The sequence below is a fragment of the Mastigoproctus giganteus genome, chromosome 10, assembly GCF_048544385.1.
Source record: "Mastigoproctus giganteus isolate SK-2022 chromosome 10, ASM4854438v1, whole genome shotgun sequence".
Taxonomy (NCBI): Eukaryota; Metazoa; Arthropoda; class Arachnida; order Uropygi; family Thelyphonidae; genus Mastigoproctus; species Mastigoproctus giganteus.
In genome coordinates this window covers 200,130,276-200,150,858 of record NC_143584.1, presented here as the reverse complement: position 1 = coordinate 200,150,858, position 20,583 = coordinate 200,130,276, and the positions used below count along the sequence as shown (strand labels likewise).

Here is a 20,583-nt window from a genome sequence, read left to right as displayed (position 1 = left end):
CAAAGGGTGAAATAAAATCAATTACTCAGTTATTTTCAGGATATTGTATATCTGTACACGGTAAAGGAGAGAAAACAAGAAAAAAAAAAGGAAACAGCGATTTTCCAAGTAACCTTTTAAAGTATTTAAATTGCTGAGGAAACTATTAAGAAATTTACTTTGACAACCAGAAAAATATCTAAAAATATTAAATAAACTTAGTTTAACTGTTTAAAGAAACGGAACATAAAATATTTACCATCCTCCACAAAAACGTTTTCAAAGTAGGACAGACTGGATTACAACCACTATTTGAATCGCATATTGCTACAGTAAAGAGGAAAGACAAAAAGTAAAGAAGAATGTCTAATGTTGTTATAGTAAACAGAACGTTTTCAATAAGACTAGAACTTCCTTATTCAATAAGAATTAGTTTTTTTTATTATTATCTCAGTAAACTGTGACTTCTCCATGTGTGTTTGGTGAATAAATTCCGGCACCACCCATGTTTAATATTTAAATGTCATTATGTTCATATATAAAGGAAGAGTGGAATGAGCGATAGGCAGAACTACGTGTTATTTTTATTCAACCGTGTCCTCTGATTCATTGACAGTCCTGCAGGAAAGTATGGAATTTTTGGTGTTTCTAATTTTCAATCTTTTCTTGTGGGTGGCAGCACTTACTGTTTTGTTGCCTTTGGTCCTTATTTTACAGTTCTGTGAACCTGCTAAACGATTCTGGTTTGCTGCAACTTTTTCTCTCATCGTTGTACCTATGCTGGAGAAGAAAGTGGTGCCGGTCCGCAAGAAGCTCTTTGATATGTTTGATTTGGAATCTCTAACTCGTCAGAAGAGTCGTCCTCTGAAAATAGTCGAAATTGGCATTGGTAATGGACCCAATTTGCAATTTTACCCTCATAATTCCCAACTGACTGCAGTGGACGTGAATCCTTACTTTGAAACATTTTTCCGAAAAACTTTGAAAAACTTTCCTCATCTTCAACTCGATAAAGTGGTGATCTCTGGAGCGGAAAACATGACCGAAATTCCAGATGACAGCGTTGATGTATTAGTGGCCACTCATGTCATGTGTTCTGTAAACGACATTAATGAATGCATGAAAGAAATCAAGAGGGTTTTAGTACCGGTAAGAAAATTTTCCTTAGCGATATTATCAGATGCATTTATTTGTTTTAGTATGTTTGGAAGCAAAGTAAGTTCATCTAATGTCGGTTATCACGACATTAGATTTGTATAACTGGATGATTTAAGTATTCTGTGGTTTGAGAGACATAATTGGTTGGTTGGTTGCTGTAGGGTTTTTAGGAGTATCAGTATCAAGTCATGTTGTGCCATATATATATATATATATATATATTTTTTTTTATTTTTATGTAAACCCCAAACACTAGAGGTATTAGAACCTATAATACTTAGTACCGTGCTTGGGTTGCAGGTTGAGAAGACGAAAGAAGATATTTGTTGACATTGGACTTGGACTTCTGTGGACTGTAATTTTCAGGAAATACGTATGAAGGAAGGTTGTTCCAGAAAACGGCAGTTGAATGAATAAACGAGGAAGATGAAAAGTTGGTTCTGTGAGTTTGAAGTTGGACAGTAAATGGATCTTGGCTGCACGCGTTTGGATGGTTTTGAAAGAGAGAGCGGGAATTATGAAATCCAATTCAGAAGAACAGTGCCCATGGAAGTATCTGTAGAAGAGCATGCAGCAGAAAAAGTACGTCTATGAGACATATGAGACAGTGAGTGGAGAGACTCTGTTAGAGATGTGTCATTAATTGCCCTCTTCTGAATGGAATCTAGAAGCCTGAGAGAGGTTTTGGAGACACCACCCCAGATGTGGGAACAATATTCCATGGTAGAGCGGATTTGCGATTTATACAGAGTGAGCAGATGCTTGGAAGAAAAGTAGCGCCGAGAGCGAAAGAGAAAACCAAGTTGTTTAGATGCAGAGGAGGCACAGGTTTTGAGAACAAGTGGAGAAATACCATCGGGATCTGGAGCTTTCTTAGCATCAAGATTCGTCAAAATCCTTCTGACATTCTTTTGACGGAAGGTCACAGGAGGCATTGAACGGAGCGTGTTGGGAATGGTGGGAGGTGTTTTACCAAGATCATTAATACTTGAGTTGGAAATAAAATGGGATGCTAGCAGGTCAGTTTTATCCTTGGCTGAAGTGACAACAGAACCAACTGGTTTGGACAGAGGTGGGAGCAGAGATGGGCAAAAGTTGCGGCAAATAGCTTTGGCAAGAGACCAGAATGCTCGGCTACCATTAGGGCAAGAAGTAAGTTTTCTACTCTTAGCCTGTTCAAACTCTAGTTTGGACTGATTAATAACTGCTTTACAATTGTTGCGAGCTTTGGTGTAGGCAGAAAATGACACTGAAGAATTAGAAACAAGCCAATTACGATATGCAACATTTTTCTCTTGAACAGCCTTCGCACATTTATTGGAAAACCAAGGTTTAGATAAAGGACGAGATTTTAAAGTGGAGTGTGGGATAAAGGATTCTATTCCTGCCAGAATAATTTCACTGACACGATCTGAGCAAACGTCGACATCAGAAGTTTTGAAACACTAATCCGACCAAGGAAAAGAAGAAAAGAAATCTCGCAGGTCATCCCATTTTGCATTCTTGTAATGCCAAACAACACAAGGTTGGGAATAGCCATGAGATAAAGGCTCCATTAGAGAAGAGGCAATCACCAAGTTGTGATCTGAAGTGCCTAAAGACCTCTCACTTCGACCGTGTATAGAAGGGTTGTTTGTGAGAAAACGATCAAGCGTGTTGGCTGTATGATTAGGATTTTCCGGTATTCTTGTAGGTAAATGAAAAATCTGTGCAAGGTCATTAGTAATTGCAAAAGCCTCAGCATCTTTTTTTTTCTTTCCTTTTTTTTAATTAATTATTATTATTTATTTTATTTTATTTTTTTTTGGTTTTTATCATTGTTTTATTCGGATTTTTTTTTTTTTTTTGGCTGGTGCAGCATAAGCCATAGGCTTTCTTGCACCATGCGGCCATTACTAATACTAATCTCGACCAGCTGGGTCGGTGTGACTAGAAAACGGAAGCCAGCTGGAGTTGTGAACATTAAAACCACCAAGAAAAATTACCTCACTGTTAGGGAAGTTGGACTGGAGAAAGTCAAGTTGCAAAGAGAGGAAGTCAAAGAGCTCCAAGTGATTAGTGGAGTTGGGAGAACGGTAGAGACAACAGATGAATTTGACACAATGAGGTAGATTGATTTTAAACCAGAGAAGATCAAAGAGGGGAGATTCCAAATTGCCAAGTCTCTGGCAGGGAATATCAGAACGGACATATGCACAAGTACCACGTTTGAGGCGAAAGGAATGATACAGCGAATAATTTGGGCATCTGAGATGAGCAGTAGTTAAATCAACCGATAACTGGGATTCTGTCAGAAAAAGTACATGGGGTTTGGCAGACTGCAAGTGGAAATGGACATCGTTGAGATTAGAATTGAGACCACGTATATTTGTGAAATGAATTAGGAAGTGTTAAATATAATATGTCGAGGCCTCTGTAGTTGAGGGGTCAGGAGCGGGAGTGCAATAACACACGCTCTTTGAGTAGACTGGGGTTCAAGCTCCTGACTGCTAAATACAGTCGATCTACCAATCCGCACTGGACCAACGTGACAGATTACGGTCCCTTTCCTTCAACATGACTTGTTGAACAGGCAGCCATCCTGTAGTGGGCTGACAATGGCTGCAGATTTAATTTTTTTTATAATATGTCTGTAAACTGCTTGTGTTCTGTGGTCGATTGGCTGTTTGCTGGACGAAAAATCTGAGTTTCAGGGAGAAAAAAAAAATGCACCCTCGCCTAAAACCGACTAACTAAGCCATATTATGAAAAATCCCATAAAAATTCCTCGCGCCATTGATGGAATTAGAACTCCGGTCTTTTCCATCCAGTGTCGGGAGAGAGATATAATGATTCAAACCTAAGAAGTTATTTTATAAACACCCTGTATTGTGCTTTTAATAAGGGTGAACAAAAGTCTTTTAGTCCCAAAGTGAGTGATAGTTATTAATTGTTCAGATATTGATATTGGTACAAATCCTGACCTTTCTTTCAGATCCCAACCACAGTTATGATGCATTCCTTCTCCACTTTCATGTTTTAAGCGGCTACCACATTGCTTGCAAAGAGCCATAAACACGTATCAACGTCAGTGAGAAACTAATCGTATAAACCAGATCTGAAAACATTTTACATAGCCAATTCTTTTGCTTTTGAAAAAAAAAAAAAAAATTGTTATAAGCAGTGTGGGTTAATCTTCTGCGCGATACTTCACTTTCCTTATGGTGACCACTCGATAAATAGTGCCATCATTAAAATGCTGCCAAACACGCTATTGGAATTTGATCATATGAAATTTGATCCATATGTCGAAAAGGAATCTCATTTCCATTTCAACACTGTGCACAGACCAGGATTCAATATCTTCAGATTTCGCTTCCTTGTATTCCTTGTTTTGCTATTGATAGCTAATCTGTTTCTCAATATCTTGATGTTCTTTAAAGAAAAATGACAACATTTCTGAAACTGGTATATGAGCTACTTGTTATGGCAAGCCGAAATCGAAAATTTTATTCAGACTTTCTTGTTTATTCTTAATTAAGATTATCTATATAAACGGATGTAGCTCGACATTTCTAAAAATGAATGTATGGCTTAATGCCAGAGCTGACTTACCTCGATGACATTCACTGTTGATACCAGAATTCTAAGAGTAGATCTGGTTTACCACACTAAGTGGCTAATTAATTAGGGACACTACCTAATAGCCAGCAGGTTCCCTTTGGCTTTCAGAATTGCCTAGATTCTTCTTGATGTGCACTCAACGAGATGTAGAAAGCGTTCCACAGGTATGCTCGTCCATGATGTTGATTGAACAGATATTGATTCAACAGCTTTCTACAATCGTTGCAAATTGGATGATTGCTGATCTTTACTCCGAGGATCTCGTTCCGCCTCATACGACAGATATTCAATTAATTGAGATCTGGTGATTAGGATGGCTACCGCAGTAGTCTGAATTTGCTCTCATGTTCCTGGTACTAGTTCTGTACAGTCCTTGCCTTGTGATATTATCCTGTTGGAGAACCCATTCGCAGATACACTACACCCATGAAGGGATGCGCCTAGTCGGAAACAATTTAGAGATAACTTGTGGCATCTTAGTGTTGCTCCACTGCTATCAAGGGGCCCGACGCATATTGCAAAACAATTCCCCATACTGCAAGGTGAGGCTAAAAAGAAACAAGAAATATTTTTTAAAACCATTTATTTTAAATACAACAATTTCAATGTTTATCTTCTTCAAAGTACTCTCCAGCCGGGACTATGCAGCGCTCCACTCACGATTTCCAGGATCTACAACAGTAGCGGAAGCCCTCGGAAGATACTGCCATTAATTGCTCCGTTGTGTGCTTCTAAATGTCTGCTAAGTTCTCAAATCGTTTGCCTTTGAGCTGTATTTTAATTATCGGGAACTGAAAAAAGTCACAGGGCGCCAGATCAGATGAATAAGACGGTTGCACCAATGTTGTTATCTTGTTTTTCGTTAAAAACTCTGACGTCCCTCGTGGGTAGGTAGCACAGTTGGTAAGATCGCCGTCCTCCGCCTACTGGGTGGAAAAGACTTGAGTTCGAGTCCCGTCCTTGACTGGAGGAATTTTTATGGGCCTTTTTCATAACGTGGCTGAGGTAATCGGTCTCAGGCGAGTGTAGCATGGTTTTTTCTCCCAGAAACTCGGGCATCTTGTATTACACTGTCACCACTAGTCTGTTTTGGAGAAGGATATTCCATGAACTCGTGTTTTCGCCGTATTTTGGTCCTCCGATCAACGCGAAACAACAGGAACTGGGATTCATCACATCAGGCAACATTTTTGTAGTCCTCCGTTGTTCAGTGTTGGTGTTCCTGCACCAATGGTAACTGTACTTTCTTGTTCTTTTCTGACAGGAGTAGAACCCAGTTCTGCTGTCTCTTTGGTTACCATATATTACTGGGTTGCTATTTGACTTAACTGTAGCTTTTCTTTTACTAGTTAAATCTTGTCAGCTACTGTTGCCTCTCGGATTGCAGAGCTCTTTCCAATCACGTTATTTGATTATTGGATCAATCTCAATACACTTGTGACACAGGCACTCACGAAAACTCCATCAAGGTTGCAGTTCCCTAGATATTCATACCGGTAAGCCAGACGCCGTCTACCAAGCCGCATTCAATGCCACCACTTAAATCTTTTGTTTTATCCATTCTTGCACTGAATTGCACACAAACAATAGATCTACATATCTGCCCACCTTCTTTGGACTGTATGATACGAACAAGTGATGCTGTTACTGAAGGAGAGTACCATTCATGAAAACGGTGAGTGTACCCAATAAAATGTCCACTCATTGCATGAAGAATGGTTTCAGTCAAGAATGAAACCATTCTTCTGGTAATTACTTATTATTATTTCATTTATCCAACATAAATTGATTGGGTTATAAACGAATGATAAATATTGGTAAATTTGATACCAATCCTTTTTTTTTTTTCTATCTCTTTCTTTCTCTTAGGGAGGAAAGTATATTTTCATGGACCACGTCACTTGGCCAGAGAAGAGCTGGGGGCTATTTATACAAAGGATGGTGGAACCACTTTGGACTGTCTGCTTTGGAGGATGTCACTTTCGAAACGTCAAACCTCTGGTGGAAAAAGCTGGTTTTTCTCAAGTATCGTGTCAAACTGTGCCAATACAAAACCTGATTATATACATCAGGTATCACACCATGGGAGTCGCAACCAAATAATTCCACTTTGTAAGAAATATGAATACTAAAATACAGTATATATCACTATTGTACATTCACTTAATAGTACTGAGGAACAAAGAATGAAAAATAAAAAGATATTTTAATGGACAGTTTACAAACGAACCCAACAATATTCGGAATGTACCAAGCCTTTTCGTATAAAGAGATCTAAGGATCTAAGGATTGTTAAATTTTAACACCGTAATATCAGTGCATTATAATGTATCTTTCTGAGAGATAAAAAAAAAAAATTATTATAAAATGGAGTATTAAAAATTGTACCATAGTCTTCTGGTTCTGATTAATCTAATATCAACACAGAAAGGGTAGGATTTCATACGAGGGGTTTCCGAAAAGTAAGGGAACACGTTTTTTTTTCTTAAAATGGCGAAAAGGAATGGGATGAAACGCTGTGGACAGATAGACCTGTTAATAACGTTCAAAAATACCACCCGTATTGCGGTACTGTCGCCTCACAGCAGATTCCAGTTACAAAATGACACCTACTGTGGTCCAAAACAGGTGTTTATGAAGTTATTCGCTTTTTGCAAGCAAAAGGGTCTTCGCCAAGTGGCATTCACCGTGAATTGGTTGCCAATGAATTTAAAGCGAGCCGTGTTGACATTGAAGATCGACATCATGGCCACAGTGTTCTGAGATCACCAAGGCGTTCTGTTGGTGGATTTCTTGCCGAAGGGAGGAACAATCAGTGCACAGCTTTACTGTGCAACGTTGGAAAAACTGGAAGCTAACATTCGACGCGAAAGACCAGGACTCCTGACAAGCGGCGTGATTTTGTTGCACGACAACGAAACTCCACACACTGCCTACACCACTCGTGAGTGGTTGCGCCGTAATCGTTGGGAAACTCTGTCACATCTTCCCCCTACAGACTAGACTTAGTGCCTTTAGACACCCATTTGTTCGGTCCTCTGAAAAAACACTTTTCAGGAAAGCATTTCACCACGGATGAGGAAGTTCATCAGGAGGTCGATGTTGGTTACTGCATGTGGGCACAGACTTCTTCAGTACTGGTATTGATAAACTGATCCATCGTTGTGACAAGTGCATCAATAAAACTGAAGACTTTGTGGAGAAGTAGTGCATGTTCACTTATTTCTTGGTGTGTAATTTCAACTTCGTATTATTAAACATCATTGAGAGAAAAAATGTGTTACCATACTTTTTGGAAACCCCTCGTACTTCTGTTTGTAATATTTAAAACGAAATTCGCATCACACATGAAACAATTAGAATCCGACAGAATGTTTTTTCATATTCTTCGTTATAAGCCATGCTGAATGAAGTAGAAAGTATATTCCCTTGATTCTACATTGAAATTCTTACTAGGCTATTTTAACTTTTAACTGTGAAACTCCACAGGGAACTAGAAATTGCGTTGAGGTCCGAACCACTGCTAATTTACACTGAATTGGCTTTATATTAGCAACACCAACCTAATACCTTGTGGGGCTGCCTTTTGACTGTAATGGAGTCCGTACACATAGTAGCATAGATTCCACAAGGCGTTGCAGAATATCCTGTAGTTCTACCCATGCGTTGCACAATGTGTTCAGAAATGCCCGCACACGATTACTTTTCCAGCAGGTCCCAAACACTCAGTTGAGTTGAAATTAGGTGAGTTAGACGACAATGGAAAGACAGAGAATTCATCTCCTCTTCCTGCAACCAGTTAGCAACCTGCCAGACCTTATGGCCTGGCGCGTTGTTATATTGATAGACGCTGGAGTTGTCGGGACACGCTATCATCGTGAAGGAGTGGTGAGCGATGATAAAAAGGTTGGCGTTCCCATCGAGCCGTTGATTAATGGAGATCAGTGGATACAGGGAATTCCACGAAAACAGTCCCCAAACCATAACACTAGCGCCTCTAGCTTGCCGAACACCAACAGTGCATCTGGGTACCTTGGCTTCAAATTGCTTTTTCCAAATGCAGATACGCCCAACAGCGCGGTAAAGTTAGAAACGGGATTCCACAGTGGTGATCCTGTATTAGTGCTGATTTGCCGATGCAAGACACAGTTTATTGTGTCTCGCAGTGAGCTGAGGTATACGTGACTGCCGTCGACTGCCAGAATCTGTACGAGCTTATGTCTGGGGCACAGTCCATGTGGATACTGGTTTTGCTATTCCTATATTGTATTGGGCGATTAGCTAGGCCACTGTGTTGCATTGCTGCTGTGATACGAGACGCAGGACGACGCATACCACTGGCGTCGACTGCTGTTGAGCTAGTCACAGAACTGAAGCGGGAGCACTTAACCATGTTGGCTGTTGTCCAGATAATGGCACCTGCACATGTTTTCCCCACAAGCATTCAACGTTTGAAGTCGGAAATATCTCGCCGATTGATTCTTCATCAAAGACACTCAAAAACTGATTGCCACGTGTGTGAACTACAATTTTATGTCAGCTGTTCCCGACTGTGACCCTTCACCAGCATCACAGAACATTATAATTCTACACAGTCGAGTGTGTCTAATGAAAAGAGTCAACTCGGTGTATATTCGATAATAAGAAAACTTCTTTTACGACAAAAAAAAAAAAAAAAAAATCATAAAATATTCACTCTACTATGAAACTAGGAAATATAAATAAATTATATGTTTAGTAACGGTTTTGTGTATTTAAAAAAGGATTCGTAATAAAACAGAAAGAATAACAACGACAGATCTATTGACCCATTCGAATGGGCGTTATAAAACTAACATGCCAGAACTGTACTAAGAAGTTAATGACACAAAAGACTTCTATGGTTCGATCGAAAGTATTGTAGAGCAGGAAAACATTATAACGAAAAAATTAAACCAAACCTCCCCCCACACCCAAGCATAAATGGAACTTGAAATGGGCTAATTATCGAAGGGGCTGAAAATCGAAGTTCAATGTATAGGTAAAAGATAGATATTGGCAACAAACAAAAAACTCACCATCAAGTAAAATACACAAAAACTGATAACATCCCATAGATAATTTTGGATTTTTCTTGGCTTTCTTACAAGATGTAAGAAACTTGAAGAGTAGAACAGATCAATGAGAATTAACAACCCTGGACAAAGATGTCCAGGGTTATTAATTGTCATATAACCCTGGTCTACCGATCTTAACAGAAATATGTCACTTGTTAAGTTTATTCTATCAATTGAGTTGATTACAGAGCAATTAACTGGGATAGATCTATTCAAATAACGTTTACCAGCAGGATGATCAGGATACCTCAAGGTGTTTACGCTGGGAAACTGGGTAAAAAAGATTGGTCACAAAACTGATTTTATTCTCACTTAGGAGAGGACTTTACATTTGAGAAACATTTACTTAACACAAAGACCAAAACGCATGCGGCCAAGTGAGCAAACGGAGCTCACTGGAATTCGAAATACTAAGCTATCTGTCTCATACATCCTTCAATGTATGGTGCGGATGCCAGTTCCAATGTATGCTTCTGCGATCTGATCAACTGCATATCATTGGACGTTTTTAGGTTGGAATCTGACCTCTCAATGTCTAAATCAGCCTCCTACATAAATCTGAACTCACTCCGTGGAAGGAGTGAGTTCAGATTTATGCAGAGGGTGGATTTAGACGGTGTGAAAAAACAGTAGCAAAGAATCTCCATTCCTTAGCAAAACTGGTTCAGATCTTGGACCCCAGCTCAAAAATCCTAGCTACGCTATTGAGTTTATCGTATTCCAAATTCCATTTATGAAACAGCGAATGCTTGAATAATACAAATTACTCACATCATAATCTCCAAACTAACGGACAAGGGATTCTAATTTCCATTCCAATCTCATTCTTCAATAGACTAGATTTGTTTTCTATAAATGTTTTACATAATTAACAATTGATGTAATGCTTTCTCCACAAATAGTAGAACTCGCAAAATAGGGTTCGGAAGTTTGACTTGATTCTTTTAAATGATATAAACTTTAATACAGAATATTTGCTTTCATATTTATCAACTACGCAGAAAACATGTGAAAATACAAAACAATACGTTCAAAAATATCTATTTCCCGCTCCCCACAATCTGTTCACAGCTATTACTTTTGTTGGTCTTCGATTTATCGATTTCAGTTTCCTTCTTGGAACCGAAACCCTCTCCTTTTATCTTAATTAGAATCATTTCCTTGTACGCTACCCTTTTCAGCACACTATGATAATTTCCTGCTAACAGCAAATCATTTTCCGAAAATCATCACGTACTTGAAATTACTTTCCTTCCAGATCAGTATTCTGTGCATTACATCAAGAACGTTCTTCAAATGGTTAACATTTTCAGCCAATTGGATTTAAATTGCTTTATTATTGCAATGATTTGCACATCGTCAAAACTTTGATCTGCCAGTTTACACCACTTTCATACAAATGTGTTTGAAAGCAATATAAATTGACAGATTAATCTCCAATAATTTGGAGAACTTATTATAATGCCAGAAGGTTAATCTGTCATTTAGCAATGATTTCATATTTTTAATAAAGGGAAGATTAACCTTCCTTTTGGAGATGTCACTTGCTTCAAAGCAGTGTAACACTAAGTTAACTCATTGTGAAGAAAAAGTTTGTTCTGCTGCGTGCATTAAGTTCAGTGCACTAAGTAATATAAATTGTGATATGAAAATACTCTGTGAGGACTTTTATTCACTTTTATGGCTGCTAAAGTTACTTGTTGAAATACTGTGCGTAGGTTATGTATACAGTTCCTATTTTTTGAAGAAACTGTAAACAAAATCAAATTTATATGTTCTGAGCCATTAATAAGATCCACATCGTAAAGAGTGCAAGGGAGCCAAAACTTCCTCATCACTTTTCAGTAAGTGTCATTTTAACTTCCAGTGGGAGTGCTAGAAAACTCTTCAGAATCTGATTTGGTTTGGTTTCGGTTTTTATGGCCTTCCGCCATAAAAACCATGATGCGCCAACTCCAACAGAGTCTGAATAAGCTTCAGAATTTCCATTGCCACTATACGTCAAGCAAATTTTCAAGATCTTCTATTTCACACGCAATAAGCGCAGTAAATTATAGTATAACAACATTTAATGTTTTTTTTTTTCATTATACAACACTTTTTCATAATAATGTGGAAACTTCGATAACTATTATATTTCTTTCGAGTTTAACAGACAAATGGATTCAATAGATTGGCCATTCTCCATACAATCTATTAAATGGAGTCTGTTTTGCTTCATTTATTCCTGTCCCTGGAAATACAGAATGGTCGCTCTTTATATTCTACATTCTTTAATTTTAAGTCATTTTTTCCAGAATTTGAATGGTAAAAAAATGCTGAACCTGCTATAAAGGCCGCTGTTATCATACTTATCTCAGTTATTTGGCCTATAACATACGCTACTCATTTTTCTTTTACCACCGACTAGCTGAAATAAAATATACTTAAGTTCTGGGCTTAATCAAAATGTGGAAATCACTGTGTTCCATTTATTTTGCTTTTAATAAGAAGATAATAAGACCTCTGCCTTTTCCCTGTTTTGACTATCTGTGCAGTAAGCATTGTAAGCTCCATAGTAAAATCCAACTTAACCAAGAGATCGATTTTGAAATGATTAGCTCAATGCATCTGTTGTATCCTGTCTGGTAACCCGTAACTGCTGGCGACTTATGTGTCTATTGCCCTGTTTCTTTCCATACACCTTAATCTAGTTTCGAATTACCCTCTAGTAACCAACTCAGGGGCTCACATCTGGTGAGTATGGGCTTGGCACACCCAGGGTCCTGAGCTGGTTATCATCATTCTTCTCTTTCTTGGTGATTCCCTTTTGACTCTCTCAGGGCAACTCGGGAATTTTTTTTTTTTTTTTGGCTGGTGCAGCATAAGCCTCAGGCTTCCTTACACCATATAGCTAATAATAATAATAATAATAATAATAATAATAATAATAATAATAATAATAATAATAATAATAACGTGTAAATTGTGTCGCTAATTTCCCGTCTCCTTCTTCATAGTTTATCACAGATTCTTCACTCTTGTGATTTGCAGCTCTCATGCAAATGAAATCCTCTAGAAGTGTGCAAATGAAACCTTGACCTCCATCATCAAATGATTTTACGCCATTTGCATCCTCGATCTTCCCTTCCTAATTAGAAGTTTCCTCAAATTCTTAATGCCTCCTTAATGCAGTTATCAAAAGCCTTACCTTATTGTTTCAGGTGTATTCCATTCTCACTAAATAAATTCCTTCTAACGAATACCACCGGCCATACTGAGCTCCGCAAGGTCCTCAAGTCTCGAGTTAACCAACAAGGCTCATCACATATTGCTCCCTGTTGTATCATGGTAAAATTACAGATATAAGCCCTCGTGGGTAGCACAGTTGGTAGGATCGCCGTCCACCCACAAAGGTGGAAAAGACCTGAGTTCGAGTTCCGTCGATGACGCGAAGTATTTTCATGGGCCTTTTTTTACAACGTGACTAAATTAGTCGTTCTCAGGCGAGGATAGCATAACTTTTTCTCCCGGAAACTCGGTTTTTCGTCCAGAAAACAGAAAATCGACCACAGAACACACGCAATTTTAAGACAGTATATACGAAGCATAATGGCTTTAGTTGCTAATGCTCCAAAAGTTTACTACTACTACTGCAGATATAATTACATTTACGACTAACTTGCGGATTTTTTCTTAATCATGACACTAGATTTCTCAATCAGTTCTTCATTATATCTGTCTAATGTCATTAATTCCAACATGAATAACCATATACCATTCATTAACTTTAAAATCATCTTGCAAAAAATATTTCCAGTTTTCCTCACAATTGAATTGCCTATTAAAACTGCCTTCTTTGGAACCAGGTTATTCTGCACTTTATAGAGCGTCCCTAGGGCAAATCCAGGAATATTTTAACCACATAGCAGTTGCCCTCGCGGGTATCATGGTTGGTATAATAGCCGCCCTTCCCATACCGGGTGGAAAAGACCTGAGTTCGAATCACCATCAATGGTGTGAGAAATTAAATTTTTTATGGACCTTTTTCACAAAGTGGGAGAGCTAAGTTAGAACTGTTTTTCTCCCGGAAACTCGGAGTTTTCGTCCAGTAAACAGGCAAATCGTCCAAAAAACATTCGCAATTTACAGATATTATATTTGCGATGTAATATGGTCTGATTCACTGATTAACTGCCTAAAATCCTATGATAAAAAACCGCCGCCAAACCTCGATTCGTGTTTTGTAAAGGCATTCACTGTTTTCAACGGCCTCCGTAGCCAAGTGGTCAGGAGCGGGAGTGCAGTAGCACACGCTCTTTGAGTAGACCGGGGTTCAAGCCCCTGACTGCTGAATACGGTCGATCTGCCAACCCGCACTGGACCAGCGTGGCAGATTATGGTCCATTTCCCTCAGCATGAATTGTTGAGAAGGCTTCCATCCTGCAGTGGGTTGATAATGGCTGCACTTTACCTTTTTTTTTTCACTGTTTTCTCGGGACTGATCATTAGAGAAAGGGGTGGGTGCAATTCACCTTTTCTCGGATTGAAAAGGGTCAAAAAAAAAAAAAAAAAAAAAAAAGGAACCGAGGGTTCCTCCCAACAAGTGAGGGACCTTCAGTCCAGGCAAGGAGAATCCTTCCTTTCGTCCTTTTCCCTAGCATGAATTATTGCATCTTGCTGAGTGAAGTCTAAAATCAGCCATGCTCCTCATTGACTCAGTCTCATTCATTGATATTCCAAGTTTTTACTTAAGATCGTCATTCAGTTTACATCTATCACACAAAAATGCTTTATCATCAGTATTTAAAGTTCTACTCGCAGGTGAGTTACAAATGACAGAAATGATGCTATATTTGTTGTGGGCAATGAAACAAGAATTTATATTTAATCATAAAACTGATAGACCGTTATATTTTTATAAATAGCTTAAATGTTTAAAACTGTATAATACTTTACAAGTTTCTCTTTCGTAATGAAATTAAAAAAAAAAATTCGTTTAAGGAACAGAAATTATTAAGAAATTAAAAACAGAAATTATTAAAAATTAAAAGAGAAGTTTAAAAATAATAATTTTTGACATTCCACAGACGTTCATATTGTAAAGTATATTTTGATTATTTTATTTAAAATGTATATATTTTTTTATTGATTGACTTTCACCACTGCGCGTGCTGTTGTTCTTGACATCAAAAGCTAACGACTTTTGGTAGTTGTTGAACGATAGGCAAGTGACTTCCATTTATTCATTTTATGATATAATTTATATAGAATTATTGTACTTGCAAAGTTATTTTTCAATATTCAACATTTATAGGTAATATTTCCGCATCAGTTAGATGAAAATTATTATATAAACATTTCAAAATAACCAAATCACTTAGCGATTAAAGCTATGTGATTTCAGCCAATCAGGCATTAGTAAAGTTTTCAGCAGTTTGAATAATTTATTTCTGCAGTAGCTTCGGCATAATAACATATTAGCAGTTGTTGCCTTCATAGAAAAGAAAGTTTAAAATAAGAGATGTTTTTTAGTATGTTGATATTGTAATGATATTACAATGTTTATCGCGAGGCTTTTAAACTAAAATGAACCAGTATGCAGGCTCAGTGGTACTAAACATGGCTGCCATGACACTGGCAACAAGTAGTTTTTTGTGTTGTATTTACCATGCCTCGATTTACGTGTTTAGAATTTACTCCAGACTTTGAAGATAAATAAATTAGGCACTGCATTCTCCATTTAGGTTTAATTTTAGCATTGTATTAGTATTTTCACTCGCTTCCTCTCACTGCATGCATTAATGTAATTCACTACAATATAATTATTGAGTAATACAATAAAGAATTTACATTTATTGCCTTCTTGTGTGCACAGTGTTTTTAATTAATTCCCCCTTCTCCCTTCCCTCAACAGCAGGTAGAAAAGACTGCGTTCTAATACCATCAATGACACGAAGAAAAAATTTTGGAAAGTACTGCTCTAGAGTTTGATGGTGGGATGAGTTAACCAGGAGTCTGAAGGCATCCGCCCCCTGTAATCCCAGTATTTTGCTCCTACCTGGTCTGTCCTTTTTTTTTTTTTTAATTATTATTGATGTGTATCATCTGTTGGCTGTGCACTTTGAGTACTGCATACAGTCCTGTAATCCTCATTTTAGGAAGGCTGATCTGTTGTGTGCAGAGAAGAGCAACAAGGTTAGTCAAGGATACAGAAGGGTGCCGTAACCGTGAAAGATACTTCGGTTCTGGAAATTGCAACGCTTGGAAACTAGGCACTTGTGAGGACACTTGATTGAAGTGTTTAAGGATTTAAATGGATTAAGTAAACTAAATGCTGATAGCATCGTTACTCCTCGGGTGGCGCACAGGGGACATAAATTTTACTTGGAAAAGGATAGATGTGCGAATATTTGCTGTCGGCTAAAGAGTGATGGAACGAACTTCCATCTGGTATTGTGGAATTGGATGCTTTGAAGAGGGATAAGACAAGTTTTTAGAGGAGATGGAGAAATGAAGTGGATAGCGTATATATACAGTATATATATATATATATATATATATATTTTTTTTTTTTTTTTTTTTTTTGGCTGATGCTGTATTAGCTTTCTACCTTGTGACGTTTTTCCCACCACTAATTCATACTAATGCCGTTACTTTAAACTTGGAAAATTTATGTTAACGGAAAGGCGTGAGAAAGAAACCAGACTCCGGTTAATTATTTACTCTGGAGAATAATACATTAAAATATGTACTTAATGCTATAAATGCGACGATTTTTACGTCTTCTTCAAGGATCAGCCGTCAAAACCAAAGGAAGGACTGCAAGAAGAAAGGCCTCTGTTTCTAACATGAAATAGCACGTGGTTAAAACAATGAAACCATGTTGAAATTTTGAACTGAGTATTGAAGCCAGGTTCAAAGCAGCGGTAAATAAGTGAAATACTGACATATAAATTAATTTGAAATAAATTTCTGTTTATACTCCAGGACGACCACACAGTCAGAGGAGTTCACAAGATAGAGAAAATATAAGAAACAGCACCGTATTTAGTAGTCACGGGCTTGAACTCCGGTCACTCAAGGCATGTGTACTTATGCACCCTCGCATTTCATGGCTGACCCGACAGCAGCAGAGACACCAAAAGTAAGGAAGAGAAAATATCAGTCATGAAATATACGTCAGTATTTCACTTATTTACCGCTGCTTTGAACCTGGCTTCCTACTCACTCAGTTCAAAATTTCAACATAGTTTCATTATTTTAACCACGTGCTATTTCATGTTAGAAACAGAGGCCTTACTCCTTGCTCTCCTTCCTTTGGTTTTGACGGCTGACCCTTGATGAAGACGTTAAAATCATCGGATTTACAGCATTAAGTACATCTTTTAACGTATTTTTTATTTTTCAGGTAACTACGTAATTTTTCCATAGTTTTGACTTCCGGTTTCATCAGCTTGTCTTCCCTCTCTCGCCTTACCACATTCTACTTATCTACATAATGTCGAAATTTGCAGATGATACAAAGGTTGGCAGAGTTGTTAATGACAGTAATGGCAGTGTGCTACTGCAACAGGATCTAGATAATTTGGGCAGATGGGCTAAGAAGTGGCAACTGAAGTTTAACCTTGACAAATGAAAGTACTGCATATGAGTAGAAGTAACCCCAGAGAAACGTACCAACTGTGTGGTAATACACTTAAGGTGGTAGAAAATGAAAAAGACCTGGGAGTAATTGTGCAGTCAGATATGAAGTTTTCTGAGCAATGCAGACAGGCTGCCAGGACAAGTCATGGGGTGTCTTTCAATGATATATAGGAATTTTGCTAGCAGGGAGAAGGAGGTGATTATCCCTCTGTATAAGGCAATGGTCAGGCCACGCCTTGAGTACTGCGTACAGGTCTGGAGGCCTCATTTCAGGAAGGATGTAGATTTGCTTGAGCGTGTACAGAGAAGGGCAACAAGATTGGTGAGGGGAATGAAGGGATCCTCTTACCAAGAGAGGCTTAAGTTCTGCAAATTGCAGTGGCTGGAGACTAGGCACCTGCGCGGTGATCTGATTGAGGTGTATAAGGCCTTGAATGGGTTGAGCACGCTGAATTCTGATGGGATCCTTCCACTTGTTCAGATTACGAACCTAAGGGGGCATAAATTCAAATTAAGAAAAGACAGATGTAGAATAGATGTACGGAAATTTGCCTTTATCCAGCGGGTGGTTAATTGCTGGAACAAACTTCCATCTGTCGTTGTGGAAGTTGATAGGTTAAATAAATTTAAGGAGGAACTGGACAGGCAGTTGGAGGGAATGGTGTGATTTTTTTATTTTATTTTTTATATTTTTTATTTTTTATTTTTTTAATTATTTTTTTTTTTTTTGGCTGATGCTGCATAAAGCTCATACAGTTGCTCTCTTGCATCACATGCCGCTACTACTATTACTACTACTACATCGCATCATGGTCGTTGGGTTCTTTCTGCTATTTTTAGCAGTACCCCTCGCCCATAATCCATTTTAATTTCTTTCTAAATATCTTTCTTTATATTGCTGTGGTCTTTCTCTGCTACCTCTATTATTAATACATTATACATATGTATAGGCAATGGGCATATATATATGCCTATTGTCTTCGCAATATCCGTCTGTCTGTCTGTCTGCAAATAACAGCTCAACTCCCAATATGTGGATTTTCACGAAATTTTATACTCTTATTGTAAGGCTTGTGAATGTGGTATCGCTTGTGAAAAGCACGTATATATAGAGAGAAAAAAAAGAGACTTAAAAATATATGGGAGAAGAGTAATAAATATTATGCGGTTGTAATTAAACTGAATGGCTAAGTTTAGAGAACGTAAAACTATAGAGCTTTATTGTGTTCTATAAATTTATAATCTTAGTAATTAATTGAAAAAGGAGATAACTGTATTTACTCTTCACTGTTATTAATCACAGAAAACGAAAAAAAAAAAAAAAAAAATTGAACGAGCCTGAAATGTTTCATCACTTTTTTTTTTTTTTTTTTTGAGAGGAGAGAGAGAGAGAGAGAGAGAGAGAGAGAGAGAGAGAGAGAGAGAGACCTTGATGATAATGTAAATACGCATTCTTTGTTACGCAACAAAGAATGTTTCACCAATTGTTGAGTTTATAATGTTTTTCGACACTTTCATTATTTCATCTAAAGTTAGTTTAATCAATTTTTGTTTGGTGAGTGTTGAATGGAAGGTCTTTCTTTCACCAAGGAAGAGGAGGCAGATATTATAATCATCCCCGACCAGAAGCTCACCGAAAAGGAATATTATGAAGATTCCGAGGTTCTTTTTTGAAGTTGCAGAGTTCTTCGAATACGTTAGCCACATTGGAAGGCACAAATACTGCATCCCTTGAAGTTTTATAATCCGTGTCCCGGTCTACAGTCGCGCTCTTTCATTGAGAGTATGACAGAAACGCCAGAAGAAAAGAGAGTTGGGGATTCATTGCATGAGAAGATTAAAAAGATAAGCTTATTATAATACTAGTTTTATGTTAAGAGTATAGAAACATGGCCGATCTGCGACTTTCTCTCAACCATGAGAAAGTCATGGATTCATGTCAGTATTTGGCTATTTTGGAGATGAATGGTCTTTTTGATGATTTAGAGCGAGGCCAAAAGAAAGATAGTATCTAAACATTGAGTTAACAAGATCTTATTTGCCATAACTTCTTGCACAGAATGCGAGGTAGAACAAATCCCGAATCACCTGCGAATGGAATTGTGGGAGGTTATACTGAATTAGTGGAGAGGTTTAAAGAAGGGAACAGCAGAGCAGATAGTGTACCGCCCTGAGGTACACTTGTTGACAACCAGATAAACATGAAAAATTATTATTTATTTTTATGTAATTTTCCTTTCGCCTAAACTCAGGGCCTGGGTGCATGTGCACTATACGATGATTACGTCACTCGTACATTTATGGTACGACACGCGCCATTTTGGTTTCGGTATTTCGAAATTAATTTAATAATCAGAAAACCTTACACTGAAAATAATCATACAGTACAGCACGTGTTGTAGTGTTATTTATGAATATTTCATTTTAATTGCGTATTCCGGATTTTAATTGCGTAAACCTGGTAAATCTTTAGTAAAGAATCAAAATATGTTTTTAATGAGTTCGAATCTTTCTTCGAATGAGGTAAGAATTGTTTAAATTTGAAGAATGAAAACACATTGTCCCTACCACTTTAGCGTTAGCCATAAATGTAAAAAATATATGTAAAGCACCTGTTAGCTTCAACATGTCCGTATGTACGTCCGCATGTAACAAAAACAAAAAAAAAAAAACTCCAGCACGACACAAGAGTTTACAGTAAATCATGAATACAAACTTTAATCGTATTTAGCAGTCACGGGCTTGAACTCCGGTCAGCTCAAAGAGCGCGTGTTACCGCACTCACGCTCATAACCACTCGGCTACGCTAGGCCTACAACTCTGCGTTATGCGATAACATGCGGTAAAATATCAAATATAAAATTTTGTTTGATATTTGGCTCTTTTAGAATGATTTGTCGAGCCATTCCAATTTTCATTAAAACATGCCCAATAGAAATCCAGCAATTAATATTTTTCGTCCGCGTGTAATAACTCGACATGAATAATTCCATGAAATATATGTGGCTCTTTTAAGAAGTCTTGTCGAGCCAGCCCAAATTTAATTAAACTCGAACTAATAGAAATCTGGAAATTATTTCTTTGTCCGTCCGTCCGCATGTAATAACTCGACTCCTTGCAG

At 37.7% G+C, this 20,583-nt stretch overlaps 1 protein-coding gene across 1 annotated transcript; it reads left to right on the top strand.

Moving 5' to 3' along the window:
• Nucleotides 1–609: 609 nt before the first annotated feature.
• LOC150079770 (thiol S-methyltransferase TMT1B-like) lies at nt 610–17,238 on the top strand. Its single transcript, XM_090383230.1, has 2 exons — nt 610–1,128; nt 17,227–17,238. Exons 1-2 carry the CDS (start codon nt 610–612, stop codon nt 17,236–17,238), a joined length of 531 nt encoding a protein of 176 aa, XP_090239356.1.
• The last annotated feature ends 3,345 nt before the right edge of the window (nt 17,239–20,583 follow it).